This window comes from Ciconia boyciana, chromosome 2 (genome assembly GCF_034638445.1).
Source record: "Ciconia boyciana chromosome 2, ASM3463844v1, whole genome shotgun sequence".
NCBI classification, from domain to species: domain Eukaryota; kingdom Metazoa; phylum Chordata; class Aves; order Ciconiiformes; family Ciconiidae; genus Ciconia; species Ciconia boyciana.
The window spans coordinates 163,305,321-163,327,058 of record NC_132935.1 but is presented as its reverse complement, the minus strand read 5'-3'; the positions used below and the strand labels follow the sequence as shown (position 1 = coordinate 163,327,058).

The following is a 21,738-nucleotide window of genomic DNA, read 5'->3' as shown; positions in this document are numbered from 1 at the left end:
TCTGCGCCCACACAGCCCCCACCGACGCCGCTGAGGGCTCGTCCCCGTCCCGCTGGACGCGGGACGGGCCCTGCCCGTCCCAGGGGCCCGCAGGGAGCCGGAGGCGGGACGGCTCCTCCCTGGCGGGGCGGGCTGAGGGAGAAGCGGGGCGGTGAGGCGGGAACGGGCTGAGGGGGAAGCGGGGCGGTGAGGCGGGAACGGTCGGAGGGGGAAGCGGGGCGGTGAGGCGGCAGCGGGGCGGTGAGGCGGGAAGGGGGCGGACTGCGGGGGCCGGGCCGGGCTGAGGGAAGACAGAGCCGAGCAGGGCTGAGGGGGCAGGGCTGAGGGAAGACAGAACCGAGCCGGGCTGAGGGAGGACCGGCCCCCTCGAGGCACCATGTCGGGGGCAGCGAGGACGGCCATCTGCCTGCTGCGCTGCGACCTGCGCACCCACGATAACCAGGTAGGGCCCGGCCGGCGGCCCCCCGGGTATTTCTTTAGGAATAACCTTGGGTAGGCTGGGGCGAGGTGCACGCTGCATCCTGCCCCCGAGAGCTGTCACGGCCCTCTCTGTGTTTCCAGGTGCTCCACTGGGCTCAGAGCAACGCAGATTTCGTTATTCCCCTCTACTGCTTCGACCCGCGGCACTACCTGGGCACCCACTGCTACGGCTTCCCAAAGACAGGGCCCCATCGGCTCAGGTTTTTGCTGGAAAGCGTGAAGGATCTAAGGGAAATGCTCAAGAAAAAAGGAAGGTAGTTGAGAAAGCACCGTGCAAATAACACATCTATTTTTATTTTCTTTCTCTTTTTCAACACATATTTGTGCTGTGAGTCAAATCATGTCAGATACTCTTGGCTCTGATGATTTCAGAGAGCCACAGCCCTTCTGTTTGTTAGGTACAGTAAGGTCCCGTACGTAGCCCCTGTTCAGATGACCTGCTGTGGCATCTGCAAGGGAGCGAAGAGCCATCCAGGCTGCACGCCATTCGAGGTGTTGCTTTCTTGAACTCAGATACCACAGATAGGCTCAGCCTTGAGCGCTTTGCCCAGAGTCCTGACGACTGGAGACATGAATGGCAGTCTTCCGAGATGTAGGCAACAACGCTAGCCACTGTGACATGCATCCTTCCTTGTCCCTAGCAAGTTTTCCCTAGGAGTTGGCTTGAGACAGACCGTCATGGATCCTGGCTTGGATCCTGGTGAGACTGGAGAGTTAGGTTTGCTCATGCCCTGCCCTGCTAAACCCAATCTCTTTGGTAGGCTACACTGTGGGAAGGGGGTCTTCAGGGATTGCTCCTTCATTATGTCTTTAGAAACCATAACTGGGGTAGACCAGGGCCTAAAGGTCTACATGCTGAAGAATCCCATTACCAGATAACATCAGGCTTTGCTTAGCCGAAGATGTCAGCCAGCCTGTCTTCTCCCAGAGCAGCATAACAGTGGTAGTAGAAGCAAGAGGAATGGCTCTGGGTTTGCAGTGCAGCATGGACTGTGCAGATTGTGAATGTAATAGGAGACTGAAAGAACTGATCAGTGGGTATCCGCACCCACACCCTGCAGTGAACAGATTCAGAGCTGCTTGAATGCTGCTGTGCTGTTGTCAGTGGCTGATAAGAGATTGGTCTTCTGCAGTGAGAGATGTGTGGTTGCGAAGAGCCACACTAAGACCTAGGCTCCATTTCCACAACCATGACATATCTTCTTAATGCAGTGGTAGACAGAAATCTCCTCCATGTCCAATCTGTGGTGTTCCCTGTGGGCAGCTTGTTCTCTGCTTTTCTGTGGGATATAAGGGGAACAGCTCTCTCAGCAGCACCCCTTGCTCCTGCCTTCTTCAGACCCAGCCCATCTTTGAGGAAACTTTTCAGTTATGCTTTAAATTATTCTGGCAGAAACACTGTATTACCCCTTCAATAAATTATTCGCCAGCACAGGCCTCTGTTAGATGACACAGTAGTGTGTGCATGTGTTTGTGAGAGAGAGAGAGAGAGAGAGGGGGAAAGGGACAGAGTCATGTATGAAGCTCCTCACAGAACTCTGCACCCATGTCTGACCAACTTTCTCACCACAGCTTCTCTTTTGGTCTGGTGCCCTGGGTACACATCTGGGAAGTTGGTGAGGTTGCAAGGTGGGAGGGAAGTTTTCTTGACTCTGTTACGAACACAGAGTATTCAGAGGAAAGAATTCCTCTGAATACTCTCACATGAAAGTGGAAAGGGGTCTGCCCACAGGCCACCACTACCTGTGAAGGGGATTGAAAGAGGAATTAGTTCTTGAATCTCAGCCTCATTGTGTGAGGATGAACAGATCTGACAGATCTACTTTTAGGTAACAGCCTGGCTTTCTGCCCAGTCAGCCTTTCTGAGGTATCCAGGGTGGTAGAAATGTGTTTGACACAACCTCAGCCCCAGAGGCTTACAAACTGTGTTCATTGGGTCCTAAAAGATGTAGGCTAGTCAAATCCTGTCTGTCTGCCTCCACATGCTGTCTGTGCTCCGTAGAGAACTAGTACATGGGTGCCTGGGCCAGAACTAGGGCCTCCTGTACACATAAATAACAATAACATCAAACCTAATTCAGGCCAATATTTTGTGTTTGCAGTACTCTGGTTGTGAGGAAGGGGAAGCCAGAAGATGTGGTCCGCGATCTGATTACTCAGTTAGGCTCTGTCAGTGCTGTGGCTTTCCATGAAGAGGTAAGGGAAATATTTGAGTGACATTGTGAAAAGATAAAATTAGGTTGTGGAGGTTTCTTCCAGAACCAAATGGTGATGCAGATCCTGTGTGTTCAGAGCCTTTCTTGTATGTGGTATTGTTCACCTTGGGGAAAGTGGCTAGCTCCTGGGATGGGGATGGTGTAGGTGTCTGGGTGGGAGTCCTTGCTGGATGACAGCAGCTCTTTGTGACTGATCACTTGCAAGTGCTGTGCCTTGAGGCAGAGGAGTTTCCGGCAACTGGTATTTTAGATCAGCTGAGTCAATTTCTCCTTCTGTTTGCATCAAGCTGCCTTTTCCTGGCGCCTTCCTTGCACAGGGAGCTAGCTGCCAGGGGGCATAGTGTATCGGGTGTAGAAAAGGCCCATGGTGAGTGGACAGCACCCGTATTTAGGTAGTTGCCCACCAGTGTGTTGAAGAATGAAACACGAGTCCGGTCCTGGACTGCTGATGGGGTTGGCATATCACTGATCTGTCTTCACTGAGCTAACTAAGTGGTTTGATCCAGAGCCTGCTGAATTCAATGGAGGGCTCTGGATCTGAACCACTGGGCCTGGAGGCTTTGTGTACACACACACATACATATATATGTACATAGATGCACTCAGTATTAGGAGCGTCTGGGCCTCAGAGCTGGCTAATGCAGGAATCACTCTGTGACCTGCACTGCAGGTACTCCTGTTGCCAGGCCTACAACCCTTGTAACTTAACAACCTACACATCCCATAGTGTCTTATGCCATGCAGCACTAAGAACAACCACAGAGGATCAGACAAAAGGCCTCATCTAACTCCATAGCCTTTTTCCTGACAGTGACCAATAACAGATGCCCAGAAAAGACCATAGGAGCAGGACAAATCTGTAAAGATACTTCCCCTGCATACTTTCCCAGCTTTCCAAGAATCTGTGGCTCAAGTACTTCTTGAAACAGGAATGCTATCCTGATATTCAGTAACCCTCAGTGGATTTATTTTACATGTATTTGTCCAGTCACCTTTCCAGTCCATGCAAACTTAAAAGATCTGCAACATCCTACATCAAGGAGTTCCTTATTCTGGCATTGGCACTACTAATGGAGAGTGAAAACACTTGTTTGGTTTGTCAGAGGAAAATACTTAGAGATTGTTGGTGTACAACTCTCTCTAGAGGGATGAAGCTAAATGTGGAGATGAGGGAGGAGGGCAAGACCAGGGACCAGGGTCTGTGTGCATGTGGGAGCTGAGGCCATGCAGCCATGGCCTCGCTGTATTTTGTTCTCCCTAGGCCACACAGGAGGAGCTGGATGTGGAGAAGGGGCTGTGCCAGGTGTGTAGTCAGCACGGGGTGAAGATTCAGACATTCTGGGCATCCACGCTGTATCATCGGGACGACCTTCCCTTCAGGCATATTGCCAGGTGGGCTGCTCCATGGTATCAGTTACTCCTCCACTGTCCCATTTGTTTCTCGCTCCAGTGAAGTGCTTGGGAGGGATCTTAGTCATCCGGTCCCACAGGGAAGGGACCCGTTAGTCCATCTGCATTTATGGAACAGTGCTGTCATGCTCATACACATCAAGGGGAAGGAGCACATTCATCCCCCTGTACTAGCTGGATTTACACTCCAATATGCATAAAGCCGAGGGGTTTGTTTGACCATTTATTGAGGAACTGATTTCTCTTTGCCCTTCTACCAGCACAGTGTGGATACTCAGTCTGCAGTGCCTAGTCCTGGTGACGTTGGACTAGATTGCTCCATTACTCCATCTGGCTAAATGCAGCTGCTTGTGACAGTAGCCCTTTGCCTGTGGACTCTTCATGGCTCCCTCAGTAGTCACCTGAGGTGTAGTTGATGGAGTTGAGTGATTCATGGTATCCTATAGAAAATGTATAAAATAGGGCAGAAGAGTCAGGCCATAAAAATGCCTGTTTCTCTCCATTGACTGAAAAGGCAGTGGGACGTTGCACATTTTTACATTGAGGTCAGCCTTGTGGGTAATCAGAAATTAGGTGAGATAAATCTGACCCTCATGGATTGCCCCACCAGGACACACCTTAAATTGAAAAGGCACCATTTGCATCAGAAGCAGAAAGAAATGGAGTGAAGGAATGAGCTCCCTATTGCTGCTAGCCCCAGGGGCATCTGCCTCTTGTGCCAGGTGATGTACAAACATGCATCACAATTATGAAATCAGCCCTCAGGAGAGCACAGCCTAAAAAGCTAACCCTCCCTCTGTGGAAGCGATGTGGTGCTGTGTGAGGGGCCAGGGTAGCCATCCTGCAGAGATCTGACTGTGCTTTAATCTGTGCAGGTTGCCTGATGTCTACACCCATTTCCGAAAAGCGGTGGAATCGGGGGCAAAGGTCCGGCCAACCCTGCACATGGCAGATCAGCTAAAGCCTCTGGCTCCAGGGGTGGAAGAAGGGTGTATCCCTACAATGGAGGATTTAGGACAGAAGGGTAAGAAAACTTAATTTGGCAGTTGCTCCTATGAAATCCTACTTAGAGATGTTTCTTACTGAGAATCAAAACATGGAAGTCTCCCAAAGGCAGTGGTTGCCCTTCAAACTGTAACTAACCCTCTCTTCACTCATACAGCAAACGAAGGTAAATTCCCTGGGTGGAGGAGCTGCCCTGCAGCTGGGTAGAACACATCCTCGTAGTCAGTAATTTTTAACATGTTTCATGTGGCCCTTGTTTTAAAGGAACACCAGGGCACAATCTTTTATGTCCCCAAAGCAGACATCCCTACGGCTGAACTTCCATAGATTTTAAGCTCCCAACCTTTGAGATGCTTTCCAAGAGGGTAACAAGGTGATGGTGTTTTCTGTGGCAGATCCTGTGACTGATCCACGAACAGCCTTCCCCTGCAGTGGAGGAGAGACGCAAGCTTTAATGAGACTGCAGTATTATTTTTGGGACACGGTAACTCTTACATTTCCTTGTCTGCATCCTCCCCCTTGTACATATGGCTGTGCAAGTGGGTGAGGCTGCAATTTCACTTCCTAATAATATTTCCTTAGCTCCTGTATAACACTTTACAAAGGAGGGAATTAGCATTATTGCAGTTTTTCAGAGGCAAACTAAATCAAAAAGAAGTCATCCAGGAACTGGGAATGTAAGCCAAATACTTTGGAACCTAGTTTAGTGGCCATCCCTCTTAAGTCTTTTTTTCCATCAGCTTTTGGGAATTGGGACAAGTTTTTAGCTCCTTTACCTTGATTTGCCTTTTCTACTCTCCTGTCCCACGTCATCAGCAATGTAGTTCCTCCATTTTGGAGGAGTTAAAGTGGCCTGAAGGGCTATAGTTGCAGCTGGGGTGAGGAACAACCGACCCAAGCTGCTGCCCACAGTTAAAAATAATAGGAGGTTCCTAGTAGTCTGGTTTAAAAACTTGCAGCCAAGAATTACAGCTACTTCTTGCTCCCTCACTTTGGTGGAGTGAAGCTGCTGCTGACTGCATTTTGTCTGTGCATCCTGACCATTTTTGAACGTTTTCCTGGTCTAGTTTGAGAAACTGCCTTAAATTTGCCTTGTGTGAATTTAGAGGAAGACACGCATGCTGATTTCCAACAGCATCAGATCCTGTGCAGCTTTGTGGATAAAGGGGGTAACATCTCTCCCGCTGAGATGGGTTAAGAAGTGTGCTGTGTCCAGTGCACTCACTGGGACAGCCCCCAGGGTATTCTTTCAGCTGTGCTACAGAAGTTCCTGCATTCCCTTGCTGTTGGGGAGCATTGTTGTGGTTTAATGTCAGTGGGCAGCTCAGCCCCACACAGCCGCTCCCTCACTCCACCCCAGTGGGATGGGGGAGAGAATCAGAAGGGTAAAAGTGAGAAAACTCGTGGGCTGAGATAAAGACGGTTTAATAGGTAAAGGAAAAGCCGTGCATGCAAGCAAAGCAAAACAGGGAATTCATTCACTGCCTCCCATCGGCAGGCAGGTGTTCAGCCATCTCCAGGAAAGCAGGGCTCCATCATGCGTAACAGTTACTTGGGAAGACAAACACCATCACTCTGGATGTCTCCCGCTCCCTTCCTTCTTCCCCAGCTTTCTATGCTGAGCATGATGTCATATGGTATGGAATAGCCCTTTGGTCAGTTGGGGTCAGCTGTCCCAGCCGTGTCCCCTCCCAGCTTCTTGTGCATCCCCAGCCTCCTCGCTGGTGGGGTGGGGTGAGGAGCAGAAAAGGCCTTGACTGTGTGTAAGCACTGCTCAGCAGTAACCAAAACATCCCTGTGTTATCAACACTGTTTCCAGCACAAATCCAAAACATAACCCCATACTAGCTACTATGAAGAAAATTAACTCTATCCCAGCCAAAACTAGTACAAGCATGCATAGCTTCTACTCTTGGTCAAGCATTAATACAATCAGTGCTGGAAAACCTGTTATTTCTTTTTTGTTATGCGAATATTGTTTTCCCTGGTGAGCTAGAACAGCCCTTTAGCAGTTGTAACCTGTGCAGCGAAGGGGATCAAGGAGAGATCAGGCTTCCCTTTGTCCTCTGCATTGTCAATGGAGTGCCCAGAAAATGGAACATCTGCACCCTGCTGTAAGTGTGGGTGGCCCAGAAATAACAGTGATCAGGATTCCTGCAGCCGAGTGTTGGGTGCTGTCAGACACCATAGTTCTCAAGACCAAACAAGCAGCCACATGGACAAGGGAAGTGACCGCCAGTCCCACTGGTGCTTGTAAATGGATTATTGATCCAGAGTCAGACAGGTGCGGGCAGGGAGCAGCACAGCCAGTTTCATAGTGCTGGTAGAAAGAGATGTGCTACAGGCTGAAGCGGGGAGCATAGCTTGTGACACGCATCCCAGAGCTATAATGAAAACTGCTGGCCTGATTAATTCCTGTGCACTGGAGGCAGTAATTTGGCAGCTCTGTAATCCCTGCAGGCAGCCATGAGAGGGAGCCCAGCCCTGCCAGATTGCCCTGGCTCCAGTATGAAAGAAAGCATATTTAGCAGGTTGCACGTAAAGTATTAAAACCTTTTGTTCTTTTGCTTGCACAGAACCTGGTTGCATCTTACAAGGAGACTCGGAATGGACTGGTGGGAATGGATTACTCAACTAAATTTGCACCATGGTAAAGATTTTTGTTGTGAGACTGGAAGCTCCTCTGTTCCCATCCCAAACTGATGTTGTCTGTCTGCTGAGTGCTCAGTGGGCATGGGTAGGGCTCTAGGTGTGATTCCCTTGCCCTTTTTGTTGGGGTAGAGCAGCCTCAGAGCTGCTCTTTATTGCACTTCCAGGCAGTGGTTTGCTGGGAATATTCCTGCAATTAGGAATTGCTGAAGTGTAGCAATACTGTGCCAAGAGCCCAGTGTGCTGGGAGCAGCGATGTGGACGGGGCACTGGAGAGACACACAACTTGTCTTTGGCTTTGTGCTGTTTTGTGTATCTGGGGTGGCTGAGAGCAGCCAGGGAAGAAGTGTAGCTTCAGCATATTGATGGGGCTGTAGCAGAACTCGATCCAGTCCTGGTTTGCTGAATACTGTGGGACAAGTCACATCACCTCACTGCCATTCTGTTTTTCTGTGGGGTGAAGAGACACTTCTGATTATTCCTATTCCAAAAGGATCTCTTGTTTGGGTAAATCTAACTAGGCGTTTTAGTCTCCAGTGCTGGAGGGGGCAGAGTTAATTCTGGACTGAAACTGCAGCAGCAGAACTTAGTTCAGCCTAATGCTGAGAGCATCTGGAGCGTTTTCCCCACAGAATTGCAATACGAAACAATTTTTTGAGGCTGTTGCAGGTCGGGATTTCTTATTTTCAACGGCTTTGTGCTTCAGTGTTTGCAGTGGATGGCTCCACCTGGTGGCACTGGGGGATCCCAGGACCCCTGGCATGGCAGAAGTTCTTTATCTGTGGTGGCCTCCACTCGAGTTTTTCGAAGCTGGCCATTTGCCCAGAGCAGACAGTCCTGATCTGCCTGCCCCAAAGTGTTCCTCTGTCAGATAATCAAAATCAGAAGTCAGTGGCATAACTGCAAGTCAAGCAAAAGTTTTCAGATGACAACTCTAAACACAAAAATGCCCCTCCACCCCCTTTGCGCAGACATCAAGCTGTCAGTCCTGCATTGCGTTCAGGACTTCATTCTTCTGCCTTCAGGCTGGCGCTGGGCTGCATTTCACCTCGATACATCTATGAGCAGATCCGGAAGTATGAAAAAGAGAGAACGGCAAATCAGAGCACATACTGGTATGTCCCTGCACGATCACTGTGGCTTGTTTTCTCTGAAAAGGAAACAGGCATCTCGATTTGTTAACTTTCTTCTTAATTAATGTTTGTTTTTCCTGTGCCTGCTCTCTAGTTCCTCTGGGTTGCATTGCAGTTCTGTTTCACTATGGATTTATTAGTCTGCCTTTGACACCCAGAGGCTTTAGGCACTTTATAAGTAAAGATTATTAATGCTAGTTGTCATTATTATTGCTGGGAAATTGTGGTTCATGCTTTTTAAATCCGATCTCTGTAAATCATCACCATCCCTCTCTGTATTGTTATTATGGGCTAGATGAGAAGGAAAAAGAATTATTTATAAATAAAAGCCAAAGGTTTTCTCGCACCAAGGATATGAGCAGAGTTTCACCCAAAAGGCTCAGTGACTGTGTGACTTGTACGAATCACATGGTGTCAGAAGGACCTCTGGCCACAGTCCAGCAAAAGGCCCCATGCTTGCTTGGCTGCTTGACCATGACCACAACGGGGAAGAGGGGACTGGGAAGTGGGCTTAATGCATCCTGCCTTGTCACCTGTGCTCTTCCTCACCCCGCCACTGGCTGCTCGCCTGCCTCCAGGTTGTTCTGAAGGAGACTGAGGGACAGTTGAAGTCAGTGTACCCATCCCTGGGCTGTCCTTGAACTTGCTGATGCACTCTGATCTGCCCAGACACTGTGAATTACAGCCTGGTAGGGAGCTCTTATGGAGAAGCAGGTTCATGTTAGAGCCTGGCCTAACACTAGACCTGAATGGGAAAAAACCCAAACCAGAAGGTCTGTGCAAACTGTAGAACTATGTTTTTGTATTGGTTTGGTACATTTGCAACACGTCAAACAGCACAGTGGTTGGTGAAGAACAGGCAGAACATTGCCAATAATTCTGGCCAAAATACTCAATTTCATTAAAAATCGAATGACAGATAAAATATCGGCCTTTTGGCTGTTGAAGTGTGTGCTTTTTTTTTCTTCAAAGACAATTAAAAGAGGAAAGACTTCAAGAAATGAACATACTCATGTTCTTCTCTCTAATAGGCAGCCAGCCTGCCTGCAGCTGGGGTGCCATGGTGATCCGAGCATTTTAAAGTGATAAATAATTATAAAAAAGAAGCTGTCAAGCTCCCAGGCACTGCAGTCAATTGTACAGTGAAGTACAGGTCGTGGTGGCTGCACGAGGGACTGATTGAACCTCGGTATCATGACATTAGTTTTTAGCATTTGGACAGTGTCCCATTTTGTAATCAGATTTTCCAGAAAGATCTTGTAAGCTTAAACATCAGCTAAGCAGAATATTTCCAATATGCCAGAGAGCTGAAGCAGGTCTCAGAGGCTGAGGTGCCATCATTTTATAAGAAGCTCTTTTTATATAAAAGTTTTTATACAAAACTGTCTATTTTCTGCAGGCATAGCACCTGATCTCATGAGCTAGACCACTGTAAACCCAGTTTTGAAAGGTGCCTTTAAGTCCCTTACAAAGGTTATTGCTTAAATCAATGCAAAGCTCTTAGGAATGTGTTGATGTGCTTGCTCATGCGGAAGCGTGAAGCTGAATCAGGTCCTCACCCTGCTCTTTGGAGAATATTATCCCAGTAGGGACGGATTCTCATCTGTCCTGAACAGGTTTCCTGAAATTCTGCTCCTGCACTAGAGTTAAGGAAAGCTTCCCAAGGGATTCATGCAAAGTTTGCTTCACTGTAGTCATCCAGGTACAAGGTAGATAAGTAGGCTTGGGGCAACAAAGGTATCATTGGAAGGTATGTGAAATTGCTCATTGTGAATAAACCTCACAGTGTTAATGATGGGTTCTATGGAAGCAACATCCTAATTCAGTAATTTTATCTAACCCACAGTAAAATACAGACATGGCTTTGTATTTTAGGGTCCTGTTCGAACTGCTCTGGCGGGATTACTTTCGATTTGTGGCCCTGAAGTATGGCAAAAGGATTTTCTCATTAAGAGGTGCGTGTGGATCACCATATTTGGAGAAGAAGGGTACAGTCTTGCAACAGGGAAAGTAAGAGAAGAGGCTGTTGGCATTGTGTTGTACAAGTGTTCTCATAGCACTTCTGTCACCACCCTGGGATGTTGCTGGGGACTTCCTTTTAGCGCAGAAGTGCCTCAACACCATGGACACAGCGTAGACACTGAGACTTTTGCCCCAAATCTGATTAGATACGGGGAGTAGTATTAACACATGTCAGTGGGAAACAGCAGCACAATAAGAGTAAAGATGCGGTTTCCGGAGATACTCCACCTTTGGAGAGAATCCAGGCTTCAGGCTTGCCCAAGTTCACCAGAGAATCTGGGACAGAGCCGGAACTGACCCAGCAGTGTGAATCCCAAGAAACCAGATATTCTTTCTGCCTTGCACTACATAGGAATCAGAATGAGATTCAGCTCCAGACCCAGTCACTTACATGCAGGTCTCTACACATGAAATGGGGATCTGAACTCTCAGTGCAGCAACAAATATCTAGTCCATATAGTGAGGAAACCCTACAGCTGATGCCATGTTGGGTGAGCTGTTCTCCGTGTGATGTAGCTACACACACCTAAGCATACAGCACTGTTTTAGATGCCCTAGGGCAGTCTGCCTGGCATCCAGCTGTGGCTGCAGAGGAGCACATCTCCCTCAGGGCCTGTGTCAGATCTGCCAGCCCTATGTGGCTGTTTCGAATGCCCTACAGCATCTCAAATGGCACTGAATGCCAGTGGTGGCCCTAAACCTAGGTGTATGGAGCTAGAGCTGAGTTGTCCCTGCTGCCTCCATTCCACTCTATAGAGGACTGTAATTGCCACTGAGCCCTTGCAAACATAAAGTCATCCCCCTCATCTGTTCCTACCCCACTGCAGGAGCAAAGTGTTAGTGGGGGCTTCTGCCAGGTAATTCTGGGTTCAGTATCTGCTACAGAAATGGATTTCACATAAACATTGTCCTGGAGTAAAACTGAATGAGAAAGTACGAGCTTGGGCCAGAGCACATCTCCGGCCACTTGTGAGGTCTGAGTCATTGTTAAGTAAAAAAAAGAGCAAACACCAATGAAACAAATAATCAAAATCCATTAGGGACTGAGCATCCTCCATGTGCATGAGACACCCCTTTGCAACACTTGAAAGGAGGAAACAGATCATCTTTGCAGAAGGAACGTGGCTTGTTTGTAATACCACTGAGAGAGCTAGCTTCATCCTAATGTCTTCTGTCAACCAAGGTGCCTCTGGCTGTCATTGTTTTATTAATACCTGCCTGTGTCAGCATTTGTCTTCATTAGCAGTTCATTTTTTTCCTCAATAGGACTTCAAAGTAAAGAGGTCCCCTGGAAAAAGGACCTTCAGCTCTTTGACTGTTGGAAAGGTCAGTAGAAACCACAGGTTTGGTTAAGCGTGCTTTTGGTTTCCACATGTCTGCATGCTAACACGTGCCCTAATGCTGACTCAGACTTATGTAGGGGAATGGTCAGCATGATCAGGCCCTGTCATTTAAACTGTTGTCACCAAACAAGAATCCAACCCCTCCGTTCGGTGTGAGTGCAGGATACTTGGCTTCCCTCTGAGACTGAGCACCACACAGGAGCAGGCCCACCAGGTATCATGAATGGCTGGTACATGCTTTGTGAGATGCACTGCAGTTAGATTTTCCTGCCCAGGTGGAAGTGTTTATGACCTGTTGGTCCCTTCTGTTTAGCCACACAGAGGCTGACCAGCCCTTCTTATCAATGCTAAATTGTTCTTCCAGTTGGTTTTGGTTAGAAGGTTAAAACAGCCTCAGAATAAATCACATCTTTCGTTATGCCACAGCCTTTTAATATCCTTGCTTTTCTTTCGCTTTTATCACTTTGTTGTCACATGAATAGCAAGCATAATATCTCAAATTAAAACGTGGAGGGACTACCAGATTAAAGTATCAGGATCAGTGAAACGCACACCTATATATCTTTCTTCACATTAATGCCATGTGTGTCCGTTTGCACACAGGTACAATAAATATTTTCCTTAACAATAGACAAGGCTCTCTACTTTTCAGGTGCTAACCCTTGGGGACTTGTCCAATACATTCCTCTCTGCTATTAGTCACCTGTCAAGAATCTTTCTGTTCTTGGCCCATCTCACTATTGTGTGTATATTTATTTTGCTCTGCAAAATTCCCCGCAAGCCACCCAATTCATTGCTTTTCCAGTCTGGAGATTTTTCTGTTCCTTGTTATTTTCTTGCCAAAAATTCTCCTCATTTTAATTTTCAGCATAATTTCCCATTTAATTTCCAGCGGTTCTTAGTGGCTGCACACCAGCTAAACCCCACTGAAATCTCTCCCTGCCACTGTACACTGTCACTGTCTTACCTGCTTGGGTGGCTGTGAATGCATGACCGCAGCGCGGTTTATGAGCATCCAATAATGTCATCATATCCCAGCGCTGTCTTTTGTCTCTGCAGAGGGCAAAACCGGGGTTCCTTTTGTCGATGCCAACATGCGAGAGCTGGCTGCGACGGGCTTCATGTCTAACAGAGGGCGGCAGAATGTCGCCAGCTTTCTCACCAAGGACCTGGGTCTAGACTGGAGGATGGGGGCAGAATGGTTCGAATACCTGCTGGTAAGCCTGAACCCTTTGTGTATCTGGAGTTGTTTGTGCTCCCTGCCCTGCGTGACAGACAGGAGGACAGCTCTGCCTAATAAGGAAGGATACAGAAGATCATCAGTAATTTTCAAGCTGGTATCTACTTCCCAAAGCTCACATAAGAAAAGGGAATCCATCAACCAAGATGTAGTTAGGAAATCTGCAATGATAGTTTTGATCCTCCATGTAGGGTTTTGGCCAGAGATCTGTCACACCTGAGAAAACTTTCAAGCATAAATTATGTTAACAGTGTTCTGATTTGCTCACCCCAGATGCTGGGGAGGAGGACAGCCCAGAAATAGAACATAAAAAGAAATGTGTTCTGGCCACTGAAGCCAGTGTTGGCACAGCATCTTTGCATTGATCGCTGTGGACGGGGAATTCATCTAGTCAAGAACAGGCGAGTATGGACAATAGCTGGGTCAGCTTCCAGAGAGCTCCACCCCAGCTGGAGGCATCCTTCTTCATTCTGGTGAGTCACAGGCCTCCCTGCTAACCGGAACACCCATTCGTTTCATGTGCCAATCAGCAGTCATGCAAGCGCAGTTTAATAGCCGGGCTGCTTCTCTGTCCTCAGCCCCCATAGATTCTTCCTAGGAAGGTCTGAACAGGCTGGCAATCCCCAGTTCAGAGGCGCAGGCTCTGTGCCTCTGTACAGCTCTGTGCGTCTTTGCTTGGTTGCTGTTATCTCTGGTGATACTCATGGAGAGACCATCAGTAGCACAAAGCTGAGCAGTGAAAACTGAGGCTGAGGAGGTGATAATCTGCATTTGTTCTTCACCAGACTGAACGGTATAGATTGAAAAAGACTAATACCAGCCTCACGTTAAAGATCTTGTCTGTAGGATACAAGAGGCTATTGGTAATCAGGAAATTTTCTACTCACTACAATGGCTGGAGCTACAGAGAAAGCCCAGTCACCTCACCATTATCTGCAAGTAAAAGAGCCTTTTTTGTGAATGTAATTTTTTTTGAGCTTCCTTGGAGCTCAGCTCTGACATGGCTTTGGCTGCAGAGATCTACAGGAAGATCTGGCTGCTCTTCCCATGGCTGTGTCTCACACCAGTGCTGTGAGCAGTGGTGGGCTTGCACTGCAGGACTTCTGCAGGATCCTTCAGAAAGTGGTTTTGGTAGCTCCATGCAGCGATGCTTTTCCAGATAAGAGCGAGAGCCCCCAGCACATGGCACAGAGAACTTGTATCAGAAGAGTGGTGGCCTTATCCTTCATGTCCTGGCTGGAATTTGGGATGGAAAAATCTTACCTTGAGTGCATTTCTTTTGCAGTTTTGGTGGGTTGTATAAGATAGCTGATACCCTGCGTGCCCTGAGCTTCGTAGCAGTGACTTGCCAAGCAGGGGCTGCATTTCAGTACGGATGATCTAATTCCTGTAGCCTGAGTGCATTGCATGTGACACACAGTGGCCCTCCAGAAGCATGGTACAGCACACGCAAAGGCAACAAACACATCTCTGTATGCCTGTCCTGCAGAGTCAGCCACTGGGGCCGTTTTGAATGTTTTGTAGTATCTGGCTTTTGATGGCATCTATCAGCGATGGCTTTCAGAGCAGTTCACAAAGGTGACTTCATTTCACAGAGAGGGCAGCTTGCTTCATGTACAGGCAAGCCTTGTACTCAAAGTCACCAGCTGATTGAGAGCTGGGAGTCAAGAATTGAGGCTTTGATGGGCAGGCAGCCCTGCCTTCCTCAGATAGGAGCTTGGTTCACTTTGCAGTCAGACTCAGAGGGACATGGAAGATTCCAGGTCCTGTTCCCCAAGTGAGGAAGACCTGGAATGTCTCACATGAGAAAGACGCTCCCTGGGTTACTTACCTTTATTCACATAGGCATGAATGTTACCAGCCTTGCTGGAAGCAGGATTTAGCACTCTGCACCCTTTCATCTCGGGAAGCCCCAGATGCTGACTGCCACTGTAGGTTGGTGTGGCACAGGCTGATCCTTGTGTCCTTCTGTCCCTGCCTTTCAGCATGTGTCACACTGATATATTGCTAGACAGCTCTGTTACTTTAACCTGGTGGCATCCCCAGAGAAACATACAGGAGATACCAGTTTGATGGGGGAGATATGGCTGTAGAATGGTAGAGGCCAGTACAGAACTGAAACTGGTCTCACTTGCCTTTAAAGAGCGAAAGCAATGCGTATTTCATCTCTGACACTTCCAGCAAAGGCCCACTGAGTCTTTGCACGTGCCTGCAAAGAAGAGGGTGTTTGTTACCCACACCAGGCAGGCAGGGAGATTAAGGCAAGCTTTCTGCAACCCGCTGAAGCCAGGGGAAAGGCCAGAGACCTCTGGTGTCCTGAACAGAGAATATCTCAGCTATGATTTCATTCACAGGGTCAGGCCCCAAGGAAAGGGAGAGAAACAAACAGAAGAGAATGCCAGGAAGGGGCAAGGCTGAGGGGGAAATGAGCCTGCCTCCTCCAGTCCTCCTTGGATTTGCCCTCACCTCCCACACATGCTTTCCTGCATGTTAATCACACAATCAGGCCTCCGATGGCATCTTTCTTCCCCTCCTTATCTCACCAACTGGAGGAAGCGCTGCCGGGAAGGGGAAGCCTGGTGCACAGTGAGCATAGCTGGCTATTGATCACCCTGACCCCAGCTCTCGGCTGGCTTTGCAGAGAAAGGGGAACAGCCCATTCCCCTGTGCCTTCTGCCATCTGGGTGCATTAAGCTCCTCACTTTAAGGAGTGGCTGAGATTTTGGAAACATCACCTGATGGTGCAGCTGCAGTGAAGGGAGAAGAGCCCTGAACCTGCTTAGTGACGTGTCTGCAAACTTTCTGCTGCAGCTGCCAGCACTATGCTTTCGCAATGCGAACACCTCTCCTAGGAACGCGCAGAGATCCCACGCCCTGTTTGCTATCACTGCCGCTCCCCTCCTGAGCTAGGTTGAAATTGTCCTGCCACTGGAAAGCTTCTGATGTTGGATTTAAGCCACCCTGCCCAGCTGAAGAGCACTCAGGCTGAACCATGTTCTGCTCTCATTTGTGCCTGTTTCAGGAGCCTTGCTCCATTTTACATAAGCATCCTTGGGAGCTTTTTATTTGTTTAGATGTAGAATAGCTTGATGATGTGCAGCCTACTGAGTACATCATGAGAGCTCAGTGTTTCCTGTAGTAAAGCACCTCTCTGCCAAGTCCCTGTAAGTTGAGGCTTACTGCCTGATGAAGGTCAAGTATAGCAGGGAAAAAACTGCAGTGTTTGTATCGATTGCATCTTCATACGCTCTGTGTGGTCACTCCGTACAGTCTGAGTTAGACTTTTCTCCAGTCAGCCTAAGAGGATCTGCAGCGATGATTTTGTTAGTCTGTGGTCTCTGGGTAACTGGTCAGGAAGAATTTTCTGTCGTATTTGAAATGTACTGGGATACTGTTTCTTGGAATATGAGCACTCAAAAGCTAGAGCTAGCTGTCATGAAGTCTGGCCAGAGGATGGCAGAAAGAGAAGGATTTTTTTTTAAAAAAGAAACTGAGAAAGAGAGGGACTTTGGTTGGACTTTTACCTATCTCATTGACCTAAGGACCACGAAGTGAAGTAGCTTGGGAATCTGATCCCAGCTGTACAAAACAGCCATGCAGCATGGTCCTCTTCTGAGGCAGATGGCTGTACCTACATGGGAGAGCTCTGACTACCCCAGCATGGCCAGACTGATTCCCACGCAAGGAATTCTCCCCTTGAGATAAGGGGTGGATGGGGAGAGAAGATTCACCAAGGGCCGGCCCAGCATTTCTTACTGTTTTCTTCCTCTGTTCTCAAGGTGGATTATGACGTTTGTAGCAATTACGGCAACTGGTTATACAGCGCTGGTATTGGCAACGACCCACGGGACAACAGGAAGTTTAACATGATTAAACAAGGCCTGGATTACGATGGCAATGTAAGTCTTGTTTGGCTGTCTTACAATGAAGAGTGCAGCAAAGCATATGTGATAGTTTCAGGAACAGAGGTCAATCTGCTCTGTGGATACTGCTGCAAAACCAGTTCTGTGATCTCCTTGCCAACAGTCAGGCAGGTTCTGCATTGTTTTACAGGAAGATCTGACGTTTACGGTCTGCTACTGTCCCCAAAGAGGCTGGTGCTCTGTATGCCCTCCCTGCCCTGCCGTTGGTCTGTGTGTTTAAGTGTTTCATCACCATTTCTTCCGGGTAACAGCCACATCCCATCCATATCTCACACAGCCATTTCCTTGAGCACAGAGCAGCTTCTTGGAGAACTCAGAAGTGACAGGAGAGATGGAGCTGCTTGCATGGCACCTTGGGAGGTCCTGGAGAGTAGATTAAACCTGTGACTCCTCTGACTATCCTCTGTAAGTGGTGGGAGCAGATAAATCGCCCTTTCCATGTGCTTAGCCAGTGGTCACATACCGGATTACCTGTTTCCACCCTGTTCCCTAGCTTCATGGCAAGCTGCGCTGTTGGCTTTCGGCACTGTAGCTGGCAGGACTTAGCAAGGAATCAGAAATTAGTCCTAGTAGAGGATGCAGCAACAGAGTTAATGGGAGAGATTCAGGGGCAAGGGGGGTCCATCTTGCCCAGCACAAGAGTGTGCAGCTGAGCTAGTCATCCTAGTTTCCTTCAGTCACTGGAAAGAAAAAAGGACTTCTTGTGAGTGACTTCATCTCACTATGTCTTAAATGGAGCAGGTGAACTGTACCAAAAAAGCACCTCTGTCTTCCTCCTCTGCCTGCAGAGTGAGCCTGGGAGAAGAGCTCTAGCATCCAGGTCTCTGCGTTTAGGCACTAATTCTGGGTAGAGGGTTTAGCAGGAGGGGCTAAGACTTGACAGAGTTAACTGATGCTGTAGTACACCAGCTTCTTTACCTGGAAATCAGGCTTCTTTCTTTCATGTTAAGAAAGACCCTTGCTGGGAAGCACTTACAAGATTGTTACTGAATGGATCCTGTCCTGTTGGTTCTGTTTGCAGGGGGATTATGTCCGGCTGTGGGTCCCAGAACTACAGGGTATAAAGGGAGCAGATATCCACACCCCTTGGGCACTGAACAGTGCTGCTCTCTCCCAGGCAGGAGTAACTCTAGGTGAGACCTACCCACAGCCAGTTGTGACAGCGCCGGAGTGGAGCCGACACATCAACCAGGGGCCTGTGAGTACTGGGAAGGCTGGAATGGGGTGGGAGGGCTCCAGGCAGCTGCTCTGTGCCTGCAGGAGTGTCTGTAAATTCTGCTCTTCTTTCTCAGGTCTAAATGAAAAAATTGCTTTAATGCAAAGTCACATTACCTCACAGCAGAGGGTGGTCCAGCTCCGCACAGGGACTGTGCAGCCAGGCTTATTTAGCTGTGTCTGTCCTAGTAAACTAAATAGGTCTGTGGCATAAGCCCAAGTACCGACCTCCTGTCACCCAGTTACCTTGTCAGTGTATTCCCTAGCACTATTCTGCCAGGGCCAACAAGCGCCTTCCAGAACCATGTCCAAGCACAGTTTGAGGGTACCGTGTGCTAAGGACTGTCACAAAAGATGATCTTGACAATGCCACCTACATCGTACGGACATAAACTGTGCCAGGCCAGTTGGCTTTAGGGCTGAAGAATGAACCCATGCATGTTTTGTTTACTATTTTCTAGGTAGCTTTTCTTACTCATTTTTCTTCCTTCTGGATATACATAGTGCCAGATACACCTGCTGTGGTGAATGATGTAAATTTTAGCTGCTTCTTTATCCCATCAGCCTCGTATAGTCAGCAGGGCTTAGACGGAGAGAGCATGTCCTTCACAGCATCATTCCCTGCCCTCCAGACCCTGCCTGCCCTGGCAGCCCCAATGGCAAGCAGGGAGGGATGGGGTATCTCCAAAGGCCTCCACTGGCCTAACCACCCCCCAATGCAGACGGACAGAAGGGAGCCAAGGTTGATGCTCAGTTTCCACTCTGTTCATGAGGTGGAAGTAAAAACAACCAACTTCCTACCATGCTTGAGTGCACCCAGACTGCAAGACCAGTAAATACGGGGACTGGCCCTCGCACTTTGCTTTTTGGGTGTATCTCCCCTTTAGAATGGGGATGGATTAAGATGTGGATCCTGCAACATGTCAAGACTTGTATCTGCTGACTGGGCTGCTGTTCTTGGAGGAGATGGGTATGGAAAGAAAGTGCTCTGTAGGTCTGGGTGGGATCAGTGGTGGTGGAGCTGGAAGGGAAGAAAGAAATGTTTGTGACCAACAGTTGCGTATTTCAAGGGGTTTTCGGCATTTTGTCTTCCCCCATGCATCCTCCCTGCCTCCTCCCAAGTAAGAAAACTTTGTGGAGGCTCAAATTTAGTTGTCATATATGTTGTTCAATGAAGAATGAAACGTCTCCATTTCGGGTTTTAATCCCAAGGTGCACTACCAAATTTCTCAGGCCAGATTCCTTTGCCACGAGTAGGAAGTTTTGCAGAAGCAAAGCCTTCCGCTTCCAGCCATGCTGTTGAAGGGCCTGGATTATTACCCTGCTGCTTAACAGTGCATCTGAGATCAGAGAAAGGACCCTGTGAAGGAACCCCTCGGTGAGACACTGGTTTGAGGCAGTGCTGAAACTTGAACCCAAAAAACGCCTCCGGCAGGCAGGAGTTTCATTTTGATCAACTCTCCAGCTCACTTTGGGCTCTGCGGGCCCGCACGGCCACACCATGCTTGTGCAATTAAAATACTGCTGGGGGGGGGACTCTTGGCACAATGTTACTGAGGCCTGGAGAAGAACCTCTCCCCTCAGCCCCCCCCAATCTGAGTATCAAAATACCTTTGAAAATACGAGCCCACATCTTACCGGAAACCCTAGTTTCCTAAGTCCAAGCCTAGAGCTGTGCCTCTCAGGCCTCCCCTCCTTTTTGCGAACTTGGGGATAGAAGTGCCACGTGCACATTTTTCTGCATGTCAAGGCTGCTTTGTGATCAGATTCACTCTGCAGCACCAGTAAATACCTCACTGTTCATCTTTCATTTGCAGCAGGGAAGAAGTCCCCATCCCAGGGGCAGGAGAGGACCTGCACACACGCCAATGCAGCACAGGGACAGAGGGATAGATTTTTACTTCTCTCGCAAGAAGGATGTATGATGAAGGCTGTCCAGGTGCGTGCTGGAGAAGCACTCCGTGGGAGCTTTCGCTGCCAAAGATGCCAGGATAACAGTTAATCTCCTTGAACCAAGCCAATGATAGAAGTCTGCCCACAACAAAGTGGGCTCTGCCTTTTCCGTGTTCCCAGGGACATGAGCTGGATGTGGATATTTGTGGATTGTGCATTAGCACTGACCGTGGTGGTTGGATTTTGTATTTTCACTTCGGTGCTTAGGCTGGTGCTGCGAGCTCTTGGGTGGTTCACCTGTCGCTCTCCAGGAGTGGCTGCCCTTCAGTGCTGAGGGTCTGACTCCCGTGGACAGTGCATCACTCTCAGGTTTGTAAAGTCCTTCGGTTGAAAGGGGCTGTCTAACTAATATTAATTAACCAAAATGGCATGGCCTTTCTGCTTGGAGAAGGTGTGTCTGCTTTTCCAGTGCCTCTTGCTTTGCACTGGTGCTTACGGCTGTTACAGCTAAATTTCTACCTCTCTTTACAAACGAGCCAATGGTTTATGTGGCAGGTGTTCAGTCAGAACTCTTTCTATTGAACTTACGCTAATCACCTTTTAAAGATAAAGATTATCTCACACTTCCATCTTTTAAAGCTTTAAAACTACCTATCATTGTGCAATTAAAAGTTGTGCTACTGGAATATTTTATCTTTCTCATTTCCACTGATGCAACAGAGATCCATAGACAGAGTGAGACTTCAGAGGACGTTCTTTTATGTGTCTCCTACAGTACTTCAGAGAAACAGTAAATTCCTCTTGAAAACTGCCCTGGAGTCCTTGCAGCCCCCAGGTTGGTTTTGGCCCAGCCTGGAAGCTGGAAACTCTTCAGTTCATAGCTGAGCCCCGTGTTTTGTACTTAGCACCAAAAACCAGACTAAAACGGTTCTCTGGCCATTTTAAGCATTTTGTTTTTATGCAGAATGTTGTACTCGCTGGAAGAGTTTGTGAATTTGGAGATAGCCGTATTTGTGCTGTCGTGGAGCACTGTCACCTGATGGAGAGCCCGGGTTTGAACTCCTCAATCCCAAAAGCAGATCCCTCAGTAGAAGGGACATGGCTCTGGGTTTTTTGCCACTAGGTATCCATTTGGGCTTCTTTCATAAAGAATAATACCGTAATTCTGTTAAGTCTCTTTGAACGCTTGCTTGGATAGATATGTTCAGG

At 48.3% G+C, this 21,738-nt stretch overlaps 1 protein-coding gene across 7 annotated transcripts in view; it reads left to right on the top strand.

Moving 5' to 3' along the window:
* The window catches only part of LOC140647185 (cryptochrome DASH-like), a 24,342-nt gene extending 2,797 nt beyond the window's left edge, over positions 1 to 21,545 (top strand). For 2 of the 7 annotated variants that reach the window (XM_072851545.1, XM_072851546.1), the window contains 13 exons: positions 562 to 734; positions 2,583 to 2,676; positions 3,958 to 4,088; positions 4,982 to 5,130; positions 5,507 to 5,595; positions 7,688 to 7,761; positions 8,786 to 8,875; positions 10,769 to 10,848; positions 12,182 to 12,241; positions 13,318 to 13,475; positions 17,278 to 17,397; positions 18,443 to 18,619; positions 20,454 to 21,545. In XM_072851545.1, the coding sequence (XP_072707646.1) occupies positions 562 to 734; positions 2,583 to 2,676; positions 3,958 to 4,088; positions 4,982 to 5,130; positions 5,507 to 5,595; positions 7,688 to 7,761; positions 8,786 to 8,875; positions 10,769 to 10,848; positions 12,182 to 12,241; positions 13,318 to 13,475; positions 17,278 to 17,397; positions 18,443 to 18,619; positions 20,454 to 20,561 (1,503 nt within the window). In that variant the 3' untranslated portion in view covers positions 20,562 to 21,545. Of the gene's footprint in view, positions 1 to 315; positions 443 to 561; positions 735 to 2,582; positions 2,677 to 3,957; positions 4,089 to 4,981; positions 5,131 to 5,506; positions 5,596 to 7,687; positions 7,762 to 8,785; positions 8,876 to 10,768; positions 10,849 to 12,181; positions 12,242 to 13,317; positions 13,476 to 17,277; positions 17,398 to 17,698; positions 17,800 to 18,442; positions 18,620 to 19,848; positions 19,959 to 20,453 lie in introns of those variants that run through there. The other 5 variants (XR_012040692.1, XM_072851548.1, XM_072851549.1 and 2 more) reach the window with 5 other exon arrangements.
* The last annotated feature ends 193 nt before the right edge of the window (positions 21,546 to 21,738 follow it).